At 38.1% G+C, this 15,357-nt stretch overlaps 1 protein-coding gene across 1 annotated transcript in view; it reads left to right on the top strand.

The window, feature by feature from the left end:
* REL (REL proto-oncogene, NF-kB subunit) overlaps nt 1–6,922 on the top strand; it is a 36,373-nt gene extending 29,451 nt beyond the window's left edge. Inside the window, exons 5-10 of the mRNA XM_049784759.1 lie at nt 1,302–1,442; nt 2,947–3,051; nt 3,919–4,131; nt 5,106–5,174; nt 5,290–5,358; nt 6,077–6,922. Coding sequence (XP_049640716.1) covers nt 1,302–1,442; nt 2,947–3,051; nt 3,919–4,131; nt 5,106–5,174; nt 5,290–5,358; nt 6,077–6,861 — 1,382 coding nt within the window. The 3' untranslated portion in view covers nt 6,862–6,922. The remainder of the gene's footprint in view (nt 1–1,301; nt 1,443–2,946; nt 3,052–3,918; nt 4,132–5,105; nt 5,175–5,289; nt 5,359–6,076) is intronic.
* The last annotated feature ends 8,435 nt before the right edge of the window (nt 6,923–15,357 follow it).

Genomic DNA, 15,357 nt, shown 5'->3' with positions numbered 1-15,357 from the left:
CCGATGACCTCCTGCATGAAAGGCAAACGCCTTACCTCCATGCTATCTTTCCGGCCCCATAATTTAATGTTTATATGTTGATGACTCAACTTTGTAACTTAGAAACACGTATGTCTTGAACTCTAAATTTCAAATGCTGTTAAAAACATTAATTTTAGAGGTGAGTCTTTGTATATAAAATTATGCAAGTAGAGCATGCCTCACTGATACAGATTTGATATGCACATACAATTTCTCATGGGAAGTAGCTACCTTTTATCATCTTATAGCTTCATGATAAATCATCTTCAAGGGTTTTTTTAACATATTTACTATGTTTGTAATTTTTATGCAAAATATGTGGTTTTCTAATAAAGTTTAGGGTTTAAGAGTACAGCTCTGAATTTAGTGGCCTGAGTTTGAGTTTCTACTCAATCACTAGCAACTCTGAAACTTTGAACAAATAATTGGACCCCTTTAAAATCAGATCCATGAACTGGAAGTTTTAGTACAGAGGTTAGGGAGCATGGCCATCTTAATACCAATCTTAATATTTTGCACCACATGGGCATACCTGGGCATGACAGGTATGGCTCTAGAGAGCCCTACACACCACCAGGATGGCTTTGGTGGTTTCTGGCACCTCAGATAAACCAATACCACATCCTCAAACCCTATAGCAATGAACCTCAAGCCCAGTGACCAAGTATTATTGAGAGGACCCCTTGACTCCCTCTAGCTATGACTATGACTAGTTAGTAGAGCCACCCAAATAAATAAGTATATTATCTGTAAAATGGGAATCAACTTTTGGAGACAATTTAGAGTCCTTATCATAATCACTGGATTAATTTTGCTGAATTAATGAATCACTGCCTGTCCTCTAATTTGTATAACCCATGACTTTTTTCCTCCATGGTTTTTTTTTTTTTTTTTTTTGGTCTTTTGGGCCACACCTATCGGTGCTCAGGGGTTACCCAGGAATCATTCCTGGGTGGTTAGGAAGCCATATGGGATGCCGTCAGCCATGTACAAAGCAAGTGCTCTACCCGCTGTATTACTCTGGCCCCATATTTTTTTAAGCTTGACTTGTTATTTATATCAATTTGGGATTTTGATCTACATTTCAGATGACAGGTGTAGTTATTTCCCAATGAAAGACATTCTTGAAATTATGGACCTTTTATCTGTTAGTATAGATTGAGACCATCTTCAGTGCTATTGGATATTGGACAAGGAGTAAGCCACAGCAGGATTTTAGTTCTTTAAGACTATTTTACATTCTTTTTCTTCTAAATGTTATAAATTTATTATTCATACAGTCCCTGAACCACAGCTGCTTGATATTGAAGATTGTGATCTCAAAGTGGTGAGATTATGTTTTCAAGTTTTCCTCCCTGATGAGTGTGGTAATTTGACAGCTGCTCTACCTCCCATTGTTTCTAACCCAATTTATGACAATCGTAAGTATTTATTTTCTTATATTATAGGGTTTTGGTTTGTTTGAATTTTTTTGGATATTATTTTCTTTTGGTTTTGGGGCCATATCCAAAGGAACTCGGGCTACTCCTGGTTGTGCACTCAGGAATCACTGCTGGCAGTGCTCAGGGAACTATATGGGATGCTGGGATTGAACCCAGGTCAGCTACTTACAAGGCAAGCTCCCTACCTGCTATACTGTTTTTCTGGCCCCTATTTTATAGTTGGTTATTTTTATTGTTTTTTTGTTTTGTTTTGTTTTGTTTTGGGCCACACCCGGCGGTGCTCAGGGGTTACTCCTGGCTGTCTGCTCAGAAATAGCTCCTGGCAGGCACGGGGGACCATATAGGACACCAGGATTCGAATCAACCACCTTTGGTCCTGGATCGGCTGCTTGCAAGGCAAACGCCGCTGTGCTATCTCTCCGGGCCCGGTTATTTTTTTTTTAAAGTATTTTGATAAATAGAGTATGTTCACTATAGAAAAAATTCAAAGCTAAAAAAAATCCAAAGCTTACTAAAATAAATAGAGTGAAGAGAAGTCTAAAATTTCATCCTCCGTATCTTTATGCACAAAATCCAGAATTCAGTCTCTGGTATTACATGCCATTTTACACAACTGGGTTACATTGGGAAGGGTTTCCCCCCCCCCCCCCACACACACACACAAGAAAATAAAAGATTATGAAACTGCTCTTAAATGGTATAGGTATGAAAAAATGGTATAGGTATGTATGATATACATTATTTAACTGTACCTCAGTGGTACGTGCTCACACCTGTTGTACATGGATAGAACTAAAAAGAACACAGTGTGGGGCCAAAGTGTTACGACAGTGAGTTGTTGCCTTGTACACTGCCAACCGGGATCCTTGGCATTCCATGCCTGCCAGGAGTGATTCCTGAGCCCAGAGCCAGGAGTATTTCCTGAATGCTGCCAGGTATGGCCCAAAAAGGAAAAACAAAAAGATCACAATGTCATTAAGAGTCACTTTGAATACCAAGAAGAGTTGCCTGATGATATTTTTTATGTAAGAGGAGTCATGAAAACATTAAACTAATGATACTGAGTGCTTAAGATAGATTTGAAGAATCAGAATTTAGGAGTCAGCGGGAGTATTGGTTACAGAATATGTAATTGTCTAAAAAACAGCCACAGGCTCTAAACCCCACTGAGCAGGGGTTTATGTCCTTAGCAAGGAAAGGGACAGATACAGAAGATTGTGTATGTGTGTGTGTGTGTGTTTTGGGGTGGCACAGATACAGAAGATTGTGTGTGTGTGTACGTGCATCCTGTCAGCCGCATGCAAGGAAAATGCCCTACCGATGTGCTCTGGCTCCGGCCCCTGAAGATAATATTTCAGTGTCCTTATTTATACAGTGAAACTTTCATCTATTTTAGAAATTGTTTTACTGAAATTATCTTTTTTCAAAAAAGCATTACAGTATATTAAAATAGCAACCCATTAAAAATACCCTTTATATTTAGGTGCTCCTAATACTGCAGAATTAAGGATTTGTCGTGTAAACAAGAACTGTGGAAGTGTCAGAGGAGGAGATGAAATATTTCTACTCTGTGACAAAGTTCAGAAAGGTATTTTATTTTTATTTCATTGAACTCAAAATATATTTTAGATTAATAAATATGTTAGTTTTACTGTTATTATTTTTGGATATTTTGGGTAGTTAACATGATTACAATAGTGTTGGCTTCCATGGTTTTGATGTTACTTCACCTTTCCCCCACCAAATGTCCAAGATGTCTACCACTGTCCATATGTGACTTCTTTCCCATGTGCCTCTATCTTTCTGTTCTCCATCGCGTGGTTACTTGAGCGTTGCTTTTTAAAGATGAGGCAGTGAAGTAGATGTCATCTGATGTGAGAGGGAATCACTGGCCTCTGTAATCATGTGTTTCCTTATTCCCTTAGAGAACAGCTTCTTCAACTTTTCCATTATGACCTATTTTCACCTAGAAATGCAACACGAGCAAGCCCTCCAATAACACCTTGGAATCAAAAATATTGATTGTTGCATGTTCCACCATCAGTCAACCTCTTCAGGGGCTGACTTGATACAGTTGCATTTTTCAGAAGCATACTGTTACCAAATTTTTCATAGTCTCCCTCATCCACCACATTCAGTTATATGGCCTGTAAGGAGTTTGAGAAGCATTTTGATTTTTGGGTCACACCCAGCAGCGCTCAGGGGTTCCTCCTGGCTCCACATTCAGAAATTGCACCTGCCAGGCTCGGGGGACCATATGGGATGCCGGGATTCGAACCACTGATCTTCTGCATGAAAGGCAAACGCCTTACCTCCATGTTGTGTCTCCGGCCCCGAGAAGCATTTTGTCTTGAACACAGGAACCAAACCATTCCTGATTGTCCTTTGCTCTAAAATAGCAATTCAAGACTCAGTGAGTAGTGTTGGGTTCACTCTCTGCTTTCTTATTCACTAGATGACATAGAAGTTCAATTTTTGTCAAACAATTGGGAAGCAAAAGGTATCTTTTCACAAGCTGATGTGCACCGGCAAGTAGCCATTGTTTTCAAGACTCCACCATATTGTAAACCTATAATGGAACCAGTAACAGTAAAGATGCAGTTGCGGAGGCCTTCTGATCAGGAAGTTAGTGAATCGATGGATTTTAGATACCTGCCTGATGAAAAAGGTATGCCTTTGTTGGTAATGTCTCACTACTTAAAGTTAACCTTGCTAATAATATTTTTTCCAAAGGTGCATTTGAACACTGCTGTTTACTTATAACTTGGTTCTTCTGAGAGTTTTCAGTTGATTTGTTTTTCTTCTTGGGCCACACCCATCTGTATGGAATACCAGTGATCAATCCCGAGTCTGTCATGTGTAAGGCAAACACCTATCCACTGTACTTCCAGCCCATCAGTTGATTTTTGACTGACAGTTATGCTTCTTTTTATCTTTTCCTAAGAAGAATCAGAAGTAGTTCAAAAATAAACTGTCAGAATGTGTTTTTATTAAAAATTTATTTTTATTATTTATTTTTATTAAAAAATTTTAAATGTGTTATATTTTAGTTCTTTTTCATATATTTAATGAGGGGTAGTGCTCAAGTAGTGTTCAGGGAATGTGTTGGTTACTCCTGGTGACAATAGGTTCACCGGGCCAGGTAATGCTGGGGTCCAAGGATGCAGAGCCATATGATGCTCAGGATGCTACAGAGCTCCATCTGGCAGTGCTTGGAGGGCCACACAGTGCTAGAGTTTGAATATGAGTCCCAGTGCATGTAGAACATGAACCCTGAGCACTATGCTATCTCCTCAGTCTCCATATGGGTCCTTTTGGGTGCCTTTTTGCAGATGGCAAACCTGCCACTCAAAAAAGAGGTCCCTACTTTGATCCTTTTCGGCTCTGTTACATATATTGGCATTGTGAAGTTATGAGTGTTAAAAATATAAGGTAAATAGTATAACTATTTTTCACTAAGAAAAATACTCTGACTACTGATGTGGGACACACTCTACAATCTACAATCAGTGTTAAATCCCTATTTTGCACATTCAAAGTATTTTCTATAGAATATTGATTTATTTACTAAATTAGGAGAATAAGCATAATTTTATGATGATTTACATGCTTTCTTGACCAGATACTTTTCTTTCTAACCAGATACCTATGGCAATAAAGCAAAGAAACAAAAAACAACTCTTCTTTTCCAGAAAATGTGGCAGGATTGTGGTAAGAACATTTTGGATTGATTTGTGTTTAAGTAGATTTTCAATTCATTTTTCAAATTTGAACTGATCGTATTACTTTTATAATTGCCTTTAGTAATAGAAAAACTTTATTACAGTAAATTTTCCTGAAAGACCTCGACCTGGTGCCCTGGGATCAACTGGAGAAGGAAGATTAATCAAAAAAGGTATTTTAATTCCTTGTAGAATGACTGGATATTATATAGTATATGGGACTTTCATTCCTGGGAATGTAAATAAGCTTCTGTGATATTTTGTACTTCTTTTTTTTTTTTTGGTTTTTGGGCCACACCCGGTGACGCTCAGGGGTTACTCCTGGCTATGCGCTCAGAGGTCACTCCTGGCTTGGGGGACCATATGGGACGCCGGGGGATCGAACCGCGGTCCATCCTAGGCTAGCGCAGGCAAGGCAGGCACCTTACCTCCAGCGCCACCGCCCGGCCCCGATATTTTGTACTTCTACACAACTTTTATGCTTTGAAAATCATGGTTTAATCTCAGCTTTAATAGACCTATTCTGAAATTGTGACTGCTTTGGGGACTTATCTTTCTAAACTTGCATTTGGGGGGATGGGAATGGAGGGTTGCTAGAGGCAGTGGAAAAGGGATTCTAGTACAGTGGCAGTAGGTGTGGGGTAGAAATACTGTATCCCTCAATATTAGTAACTATTGTAAGTAATGGTGTCTAAATAAAAACAGATAAAATTTAAAAATAGAAGTGGCGAGGGGGAGGAATTGTATTTTGGGGCCCAGGATGTAGCTCGGTGATAAAGTTCATTCTTTGAACTTCTGAGGTATCCCAAAAATATTTTTCAATTTATGCAATTTAAATTTTATAATTTTGTTCATTGTAGTTTTGTAAAAATACCTTTTTTCCATTCACAGAATCAAATGTGTTTTCTTCTGGTCCAGCCTTGAGAGAAATCCCCAGATCTTCAGGAATTTCAAGTCAGCCAGAGTCCTACTATTCCTCATCAGCATCCATCTCGGGTGCACTTTCACACACTTCAGCAGCACCCTCAATGGTTTCTCCGCCTCTGCCAAGCTGGTCCCCGGCAGCTCACCACCCCTCACATTCAGCCAATACAAATCCACCAAGTAGTTTTTCAACAGGGACACTTGCCTCTAATTCTCCAGGTGTACCGTCATACCAGGATGTCCCTATAAGGAAGGACCTGACTACTCCTAATGCTTGCCTTTTTAAAAATATTGATGACCTAGGCAGCATGGAACCACATTCCACGTCACCAGCTGACTTATATAGTATTCCTAATGCTAGAATGCTATCTAACTGCCCTGCGAATATGATGCTGCCCAGTAACAACATCATCAGGCAAACTGATAACACAGGACTTCTTAGCTTGGATCTTGAAAACTCCACTTGTAATTCTGTGGTAGACCCAAGCAACTTGAGACAACTCCATCAGATGTCTTCTAATATATCTGCAAGCACCAGTTCCAGTACTGCTGTTTTTGCTTCGCCATCAGCTACCTTTGAGGGAGCTGGTTTCAGTTATACAGATAACAGCCTGCTAAGTGAGTCAGGACCCTCAGACATCACTAATCCAAGCAATCATAGTTTTCTTCAAAGTAGTCAGTATGCAGATATTGGTACTCTGCAGAATGAGCAATTGAATGACTCATTTACATTTGGATTTTTTTCAAGTTAGTGAAATTTCAGTGGTGATTCAAAATCCTTTTTTTATGTTTTCTGTTGAGAATTCCTTACATATATGCACAGCATTTTATATTTTAATGGAGACTATAATGTAGTGTGTGAGTGTGTGTTTCTGTTTTTGAGGTGTGATAGTCCAAAAACTTCATCAGGAAGAATTACAAACCTTTGAGTCTGTAGGGTACACCTCTAACAGTCATTCTTGGCTTTGGAGCTCCTTGTTTAGCTGACAGAGAATTTGTCAGGATAAATGAAAGAAGAAAGATGAATGTTCGTGCTGAAATTCTTTTGCTTCAAGAGCTACTTAAAATGAACATTTGCACTGTGATGTCCTGTGGGATAATATACTGAAAGTTTATTTAATCAGTACATACTTTATTGTTAAATCTTATTTGACCATAGTTGTCTATATAACAGGGCCTGAGAAAGAAGCTGAAGCACATGCTTTGCATGGATGAGACCTGGATTTGATACCTGGTACTGTATAGTCCCCTGATCACTGCTAGGAGCAGTTCCTAGGCATTTAGCTGGTGTGGCCCTAAAACAAAGTATGTAATACAAAACTGTAATGTTAAATTGTATAAAACCATACTTTGCGCTAAAACAAAACAAACCTGTTCAGTATGTAGACTATAAAGTTGGGTGAAGCTGTCATAAAAGGAAAATTCTAGACCACAAGAGATTCATGGCCTCATTTTGAAACATGTGGCCTGATACTGTAAGTGTTGGGAAGTCTGTCTTTAGAGTCCCACCACATTTCTCAAGCGTGGACTGAACATTAGAGCAATGCTCCAGTTTTTTAATAGGCTTTTTTTTAATACTTCTTTTATAATGTATTAATGTATTCTGAGTTAAATGAAATGGTATTTGCTTTTAAGCAAATTTAAGGTAAAACCTGTAATGGCTATGTCATTGAAACAATATTTTCTCATTATTTTTGAAGCACCTGGGTCAAGGAGACCCCTAAGGGGTTGTCTAAGGCTTCTTGGAGTTTCTTAGATTTGTATGAAAATTAAAATTTCTTTAAAATGCTAAGTTGGATGCAAGGCAGTTAAAGTGAGCTTTCAAAGTCTGGGAAATTCTTTACATTTTGTACTATTTGACTCTATACCTTAAATATTGATTATCATTTGAACATATCTTTATTTGTGTGTCTCAAGTCTCTGATATCAATTTTGTACTATCAATTCTTTGTTTTACTACTAGCTGAGTCCTTATGCTGAATTCCAGACTTAGAACTTGTATGTATAAAACTGCTTATTTGACATTTTATTACATCTAGGGATCTAATTAAAGCCCAAATTCAAGACTTCTGGAACCAAGTTCTTGATCTTTGTTCCAGATTTTCCCATCATCCCATCCCATCTCAGTAATGGCAATGCCATGCCTCTAGTTGCTCAGCCCAAACCTTGGAGGCATCCTTCCTTTATGTTTTATCTTCATTTTGTTTTCTTTGTTTTGTCCCCCATATATAAATATATCAGCAAATCCAGTAGACCCTACCTATATTCAAAACTGGTCACATCTTTTGGCCTGCATTATTAGTATTATATTGCCTGGCTGGGTTAAAGTGATAGCCCATCAATTTTTAAGTCAAACCTGATTTCAAACCATCTTTTTAAAACCAATATCCAACAATGTTAATTGTTTACTATCTTAAAGACTGAAGTCCAAAACTTGACAAAATCATGGCCTCTCTTGCCCATCTTCAGCATTTGCCCTTCTCATTCTTCTCCAAGCACAGTGGCCTTGGTTCTTCTTTTTAAAAACACCAAGTACACTTCCTGACTCAGAAGCTTTACTCTTTTCTCATTACCTTGAATGCTTTTCTCAGAAACATGCAGAGCATACTTCTTACTCTCTCTACGTCATTCAATTCTAATCAGATCAGTACATCAGCACTTCATGCCCTCTTCTTTTATTTTTGTTAATAGCAGTCCAATTATATTTTACTGTTTTATTTTTATTTGTTTGCCTATACAAATATTAAGCTCCATGAGAAGCAAAATTTTGTTTGCTGATTTTATAGAAGTGTCAGCTTCATATTAAACACTCAGTAAATACTTGCTGAATGTTCAAAATACAACAATTAAATTTTTGGTTTTTATGACAGTATTCCTTTCATTGGTAGAGGTTAATGATTTTTATAATTTAGTGTGGCATTGGATTTCTATGAAAATCGTGTATATTTACATCAGGGATTAATGTGGTAACCAAATTGAAAGCAACATAATTCCATTGTCAAAATGAGACTTTAGGCAATAATTTAAGTTGCCATAGAATTGAATTGACATATAAACAATTTAATAAAGATTTAATTTTGTAACTGGAACCTACCATAAATAGTGAGTGGTATAGCTGGGTCAAATGGGAGCTCAATTTCCAGTTTTTGGAGGAATCTCCATATTGTTTTCCATAAGGACTGAACTAGATGACATTCTCCCCAGCAGTGAATGAGAGTTCCTTTCTCTTCACATTCCCGCGAGCACTGCTTGTTCTTGTTCTTTGTGATGTGTGCCAATCTCTATGGTGTGAGATGGTACCTCATTGTTGTTTTGATTTGCATCTCCCAGATGATTAGTGATGTGGAGCATTTTTTCATGTGCCTTTTGGCCATCTGCATTTCTTTTTCAGGAAGTGTTTGCTCATTTCTTCTCCCCATTTTTTTGATGGGGTTAGATTATTTTTCTTAAGTTCTGTCAGTACTTTGTATATCTTAGATATTAGCCTCTTACCTGATGGGTATTAGGTGAATAGCTTCTCCCATTCTGTGGGCAGCTTTTGTATCCTAGGCATTATTTCTTTTGAAATGCAGAAGCCTCTCAGCTAAATATAGTCCCATTTGTGTATCTCTGCTTTGACTTGTTTAGAGTGTGCTGTTTCTTCCTTGAAGGTGCCTTTAGTTTCAATGTCCTGGAGTGTTTTACCTATGTGTTATTCTATATACCTTATGGTTTCAGGTCTGATATCAAGGTCTTTAATCCATTTGCATTTGACTTTGGTGCATGGTGTTAGCTGGAGGTCTGAGTTCGTATTTTTGCAAGTGGCTGACCAGTTGTGCCAGCACCATTTGTTGAAGAGGCTTTCCTTGCTCCATTTTGCATTTCTTGCCCCTTTATCAAAGATGAATTGATTGTATATCTGGGTAGCATTCTCTGAATATTCTAATCTATTCCACTGATCTGAGGGTCTATCTTTATTCTAACACCATGCTGTTTTAATGACTGTTGCTTTGTAATACAATTTAAAGTTGGGAAAAGTGATGCCTCTCATATTCCTTTTCCCAAGGGTTGCTCTAGCTATTCTTGGGTGTTTATTATTTCAGATGAATTTCAGGACTGTTTGATCTCTTTCTTTGAAGAATGTTATGGGTATCCTTAGAGCCGCGATGGTGAACCAATGGCATGCCTGCCAGTGGTGGCACGTGAAGGCCTTGCAGTTGGCATGCGGGAAGGTCTGCAATTAAGATACGCAACACAAGCTGCATAGTTTTTAAGATACTAAAATCTTGTTATTAAGGTTTAATTGGCGTGCTGACACTTTTGAGGAAATTCTTTGGTTTTGTATGGCAGTTTGGGCACTTGGGCTCAAAAAAATTAGCCATCACTGCCTTAGAGGGATTGCATTAAATCTGTACAATGCCTTGGGAGTATTGCCATTTTAAAGATGTTAATTCTCCCAATCCATGATCAGGGTATATGCTGCCAGGAGGGATTTCTGAATGCAGAGCCAGGAGTACTCTGAGCACCATAAGGTGTGGCCAAAAGACCAAAATAAATAAATAAAAGTATTTAAGAATATTTTAAGTTTTATAGTGCTTATATATTGTTCATAAACAAACTATAATAGCCTACAGCTAGTACATCTATAATTCAGACACTCCTTTCAGTTGACTGATACAAGAGATTGGCCAAAACAAGAAATTTGTTTTATTTTCAGGGGCTGAGTATGAAAAGCTCAAAATTATGTATTTTGTTTTGCACATAATAGAAAATTTCATACTATTTAAAATAAGTGAAGGAGTAGGTAGCCAATCAGATAAATGTGAGTTATCTGTAGTCTTAGGGCTGGAGAGATAGCATGGAGATAAGGCATATGCAGGACAGTGCTTCGAATCCTGGCATCCCATATGATCCCCTGTGCCTGCCAGGGGCGATTTCTGAGCACAGAGCCAGGAGTAACCCCTGAGCTTTGCCGGGTGTGACCCCCCCCCCCAAAAAAAAAAGTTAGTCCTTATGCATACAAGTATAGGTCCCTCCTTTACTCTCATTAATAACCATTACATCCTAGGCTTGCGCGGGCAAGGCAGATGCCTTACTGTGCTTGCACCACTGCTCTGGCCCTACGTGAATATAATTTTAAGCAATTATTTTTCTGGATATTTTTCTAACCGGTGTTAGGAAACAATACCATCTGATAAGTTATTATTTAAGAGGTAGAATTTATTATATTCTAATGTTTCTAAAACTTCATTTTACTATTGAACTTTCAAATATTTAATGGATAACAAAATATTAAACATGAGTAAATAACAATACAAAAGGTTGGTGCTTCAAAATTTTAGATATGTAGGTGAATAAATTTTAAAAAACACATTGATCTTTCTAAACTTCATTGTCTAATGAACCATTACAGCTTTGCATAAAAGGTAGTAAGAAATATACTGCAGAAGTATTTGAGAATCCACTTATGCAATTTAGTTCAGAAAACTTCAGTGGTGACACATCTGATTGTACTGGATAATTAGCTGAATTATTAGCTTCTAGATAAGATGGAAAGGAAAACAAAGTGTTCTTATTTTGTATGTATAGCTTTTAAAAATCATTTTTGGGCCACACCTGGCAGTGCTCAGGGGTTCCTCCTGGCTCTGTGCTCACTGATCACTCTGGAACAGTAGTGGGACCATGTAGAATGTTGAGGATCGAACCTGCACGCAAGGCAAATGCTCTACCTACTGTACTCTCTCTCTTACTGTGCATTCAAAACATGGTACATTTGGAAGTATCCTATGGAGATGACTTCTGGAATTTTAATTTTGTTGGTTTTGTGTGTTTTTTTTTTGGTGGGGGGGGCATGCCTATATATACTCAGGGGTTCTTCCTGGCTGCATTCACAAATTACTGATGGTGGTGCTTACGGGACCATATGGGTGCTACATGCAAGGCAAACCCCTACCTGCTGTATTATTTTCCTGAAATGACTTAATTTAAAAGAATTTTAAAATACTGTAGATTCTGATGAATCCAGACCCCTACAGAATGGTACTATCCTATATTTTGACTGTTCTAGGTATTTTTATATGCTGAATAATGGCATGGAATTTTTAAAATAATTTTTATTGTAACCAAAATGAATTACAAATCTTTCACAGTAATATTTTAGGTACATAGTGACATTGAATCAGAGGCATTCCCATCACTAGTATTGTCCTCCCTCCACCCCTGTTCCCAACATGCATCCCATATCCCCTCCTTTGACACCTGGGCTGCTAGTATAAGCGGTCCCCTCCGTGTCTAGCTTGTAGATTGGAATCGATTCTTTTGTCGTTGGCTTTGGATTTGGTGTTTTAAGTCTGATCATTTTTTTATTTCTACTCAATGTTCATATGACTGTTTGGTCTTGGTACTGTACGTTCCCCCCCACCCTCAATTTATGAGGCAGAACAAGATGATTAAGATTATGTGGTTCTGTTTGAAGAGGAAAAAAATAGAAAAAGAAGAAAAGAAAGAAAAAAACAGAAAACTAAAAGCAAACAAACAAAAAACCGGGAGGAGTCCATCTAGAGGTTATAAATATCAATTTAAAAGAAGGAAAAAAAAGAAAAACATAACAAAAATACAAAAAATCAGAAACAGAAAAAAAAAAACCCAGCAACTACAAAAAAAAAAAAGCACCACAGCAAGAAAGACAACAACCAAACAATAATCATGAGCATGAAATACAAAGAAAAATAATTTTTTGCTATAGGCACAGTAAATATTGGAGAGATTAGAAAGGGAATTCCCTTGGCCTAAGAGATACAGGGCTACTCTGCCCTTGAAGCATACTGTCATGGGAATAACTACAGGCTCCATACATGCTCTTTTTCACACACACCCCCAGAGTCTTTTTATGGTGCCATGAAACTTTCTGCTCAGTTGTGGATGATAAAATCAGGTCTCTGTAACTAGAGATCTTGGTATTTGCACAGGTCATAGAATGAAGCCCAGAATAGAGTCTTACTTTATGTTTCTAGTTCTGTTCCATCCCTGTCGTTTTAATCAGTCTTCTGTAATTGGTTATCTTGGTAATGACACAAATTTTTTTAATATAATTTTTATTTTGATCATAGTGGCTTACATATTGTTGGCAATAATATTTTAGGTACATATTTACATAAAATCGGGGGATTCCCATCACCAAATTGTCCTCCCTACACCTCCGTTTTTGTCCTACCTCCCATATCCTCTTCCCTTACCCCCAGGGCTGCTAGAATATGTGGTCCCCTCTGTATCTAGCCTAACTACTTAGTAGTCTTGCACCTGTTTGGTCTTGGTGCCACCCTTATTTCCCCCTCTAACTGGGAGGCAGGACTAGCTAGTTCAAGTTGCGTGGTTTTGTTTGAAGAAGAGAAAAATAATAAACTGGGGTAAGAGTCAATATGCCGAAAATGGGTGGAATCCTTCTAGAGGCTCTCATCATCGGTTTGAGAGATGAAGGAGAAAAAGGTGAAACACTCCACCAGTACAAAAAGAAGTGTCAAATATCCAGTGAGGACTCCAGCAATATCGATAAGCACCACAAAAAACAAACAAACAAACAAAAAAAACGCCATGGTCTTGAAATAAGAAACATGGCATAGCACATAAAGAAAGAGAAAAAAATAAGTATACCTGGGGACAATTTCAGTAATCACACCCAAACAGAGAAATCGACCAAAAATAGATAGGTAAATAAAAATAATAATAATAAATGAAGATAAAAAAATAATATATAAAAAATAACCAAGGTTTTGTGCTTTTTGGTTTTTTTTGTTTTTTCCCTCCTGCCCTGGCACAGTAAATATTGGGGTCATTCGAAAAGAAATTCACTTGGCCTAAGAGATATGGGGTAGGGCCCGGAGAGATAGCGCAGTGGCGTTTGCCTTGCAAGCAGCCGATCCAGGACCAAAGGTGGTTGGTTCAAATCCCGGTGTCCTATATGGTCCCCCATGCCTGCCAGGAGCTATTTCTGAGCAGACAGCCAGGAGTAACCCCTGAGCACCGCCGGGTGTGGCCCAAAAACAAACAAAACAAAAAAAGATATGGGGTTTCTCCGTCCTTGGAGTATATTGTCATGGGATTAACTATAGACTCTGTTCAGGATCATTTACTCTCCCGGTGGTGCTTTTGTGGTGTTTGGAAGACTTCTGCTCTGTCCTGAGTGATACAATCAGACCTTTGTGTCTAGAGGTCTCAGTATCTGCACAAATCCAGGGGTGGGACTTATGATGAAGTCAGTCTTTGTGGTTCTAGAAGTTCTGTTCCCTCAGTGAATGACACGAATTTTAAGGCCCTCAAGAAAGTTTTAAAGTTCTCAGGTACTGTTCTGTTATTTAATGTTAAGTGTGGTATTGTGTTGAAATTATTTTTAAGATGTTAAAAATACCTTTTATTATACAGAATATTTTGTTACTGTGATATCTTTGTAAACTGTTTTTTTCTTGATAATGTAATACATGTTTAAAGAATGTAACCCTTAAAATTTAGTTTCTATGTAAATATACAGTGTTTAAATAAAAATTTTTTTTCTAAATCGAACCAAAGCGGGGAAAAAAAAGGCAACAGCAAAATGGGCCATAGCAATAGCACAGTGGTAGGGTTTTTGCCTTGCTAGGCCACCAACCCAGGTTTGATCCACCAGGACCCATATGGTCCTCTGAGCCAGCCAGGAGAAATTTCTGAATGCAGAAGTAGAACTAAACTCATGTGCGCTGCCGGGTTGTGGCCCCAAAACAAAAGCAAACCAAAATTTTTTTGGTGGGGGCTTATGGGCCACACTCAGCCATGCTCAGGGGTTACTCCTGGCAGTGCTTAGGGGACCTTATATGGGACCTGGCATCAAAGCCAGGTCTGTCACATGCAAGGCAAGTGCCCTATTCATTGTGTTATCGCTCCAGCTCCATTATACAGAGATTTTGTTTTTATAATTTTGGAAGATGTTTATAACTTTTCCCATAGAGAAAAGGGTAGTTTGGGCTGCTTAGAAATAGTATTTTATGGAGTATATGAATATGTTTGTATATGTCACTGTATTTTAATAATTTTGTAAAGTACTAATTCTGTAGGGCAAGACATTTACAAAAATGTTTCAAGCATTTATTTATTTATATTTTTTTTACTGATTTCTTCTCTGCCTACCTCTCCCTGAATGTCAGACCATTTACTCGGTGCTAGCCTGCTGCAGGTATCTAGTACTACAGCAGATAAAGAGGTGGTGGCTGGGAGTGTGGGGATGGTGAGGAAACTGAAAC

This window comes from Suncus etruscus, chromosome 12 (genome assembly GCF_024139225.1).
Source record: "Suncus etruscus isolate mSunEtr1 chromosome 12, mSunEtr1.pri.cur, whole genome shotgun sequence".
NCBI lineage: Eukaryota > Metazoa > Chordata > Mammalia > Eulipotyphla > Soricidae > Suncus > Suncus etruscus.
This window is presented reverse-complemented; position numbering and strand designations above follow the sequence as displayed.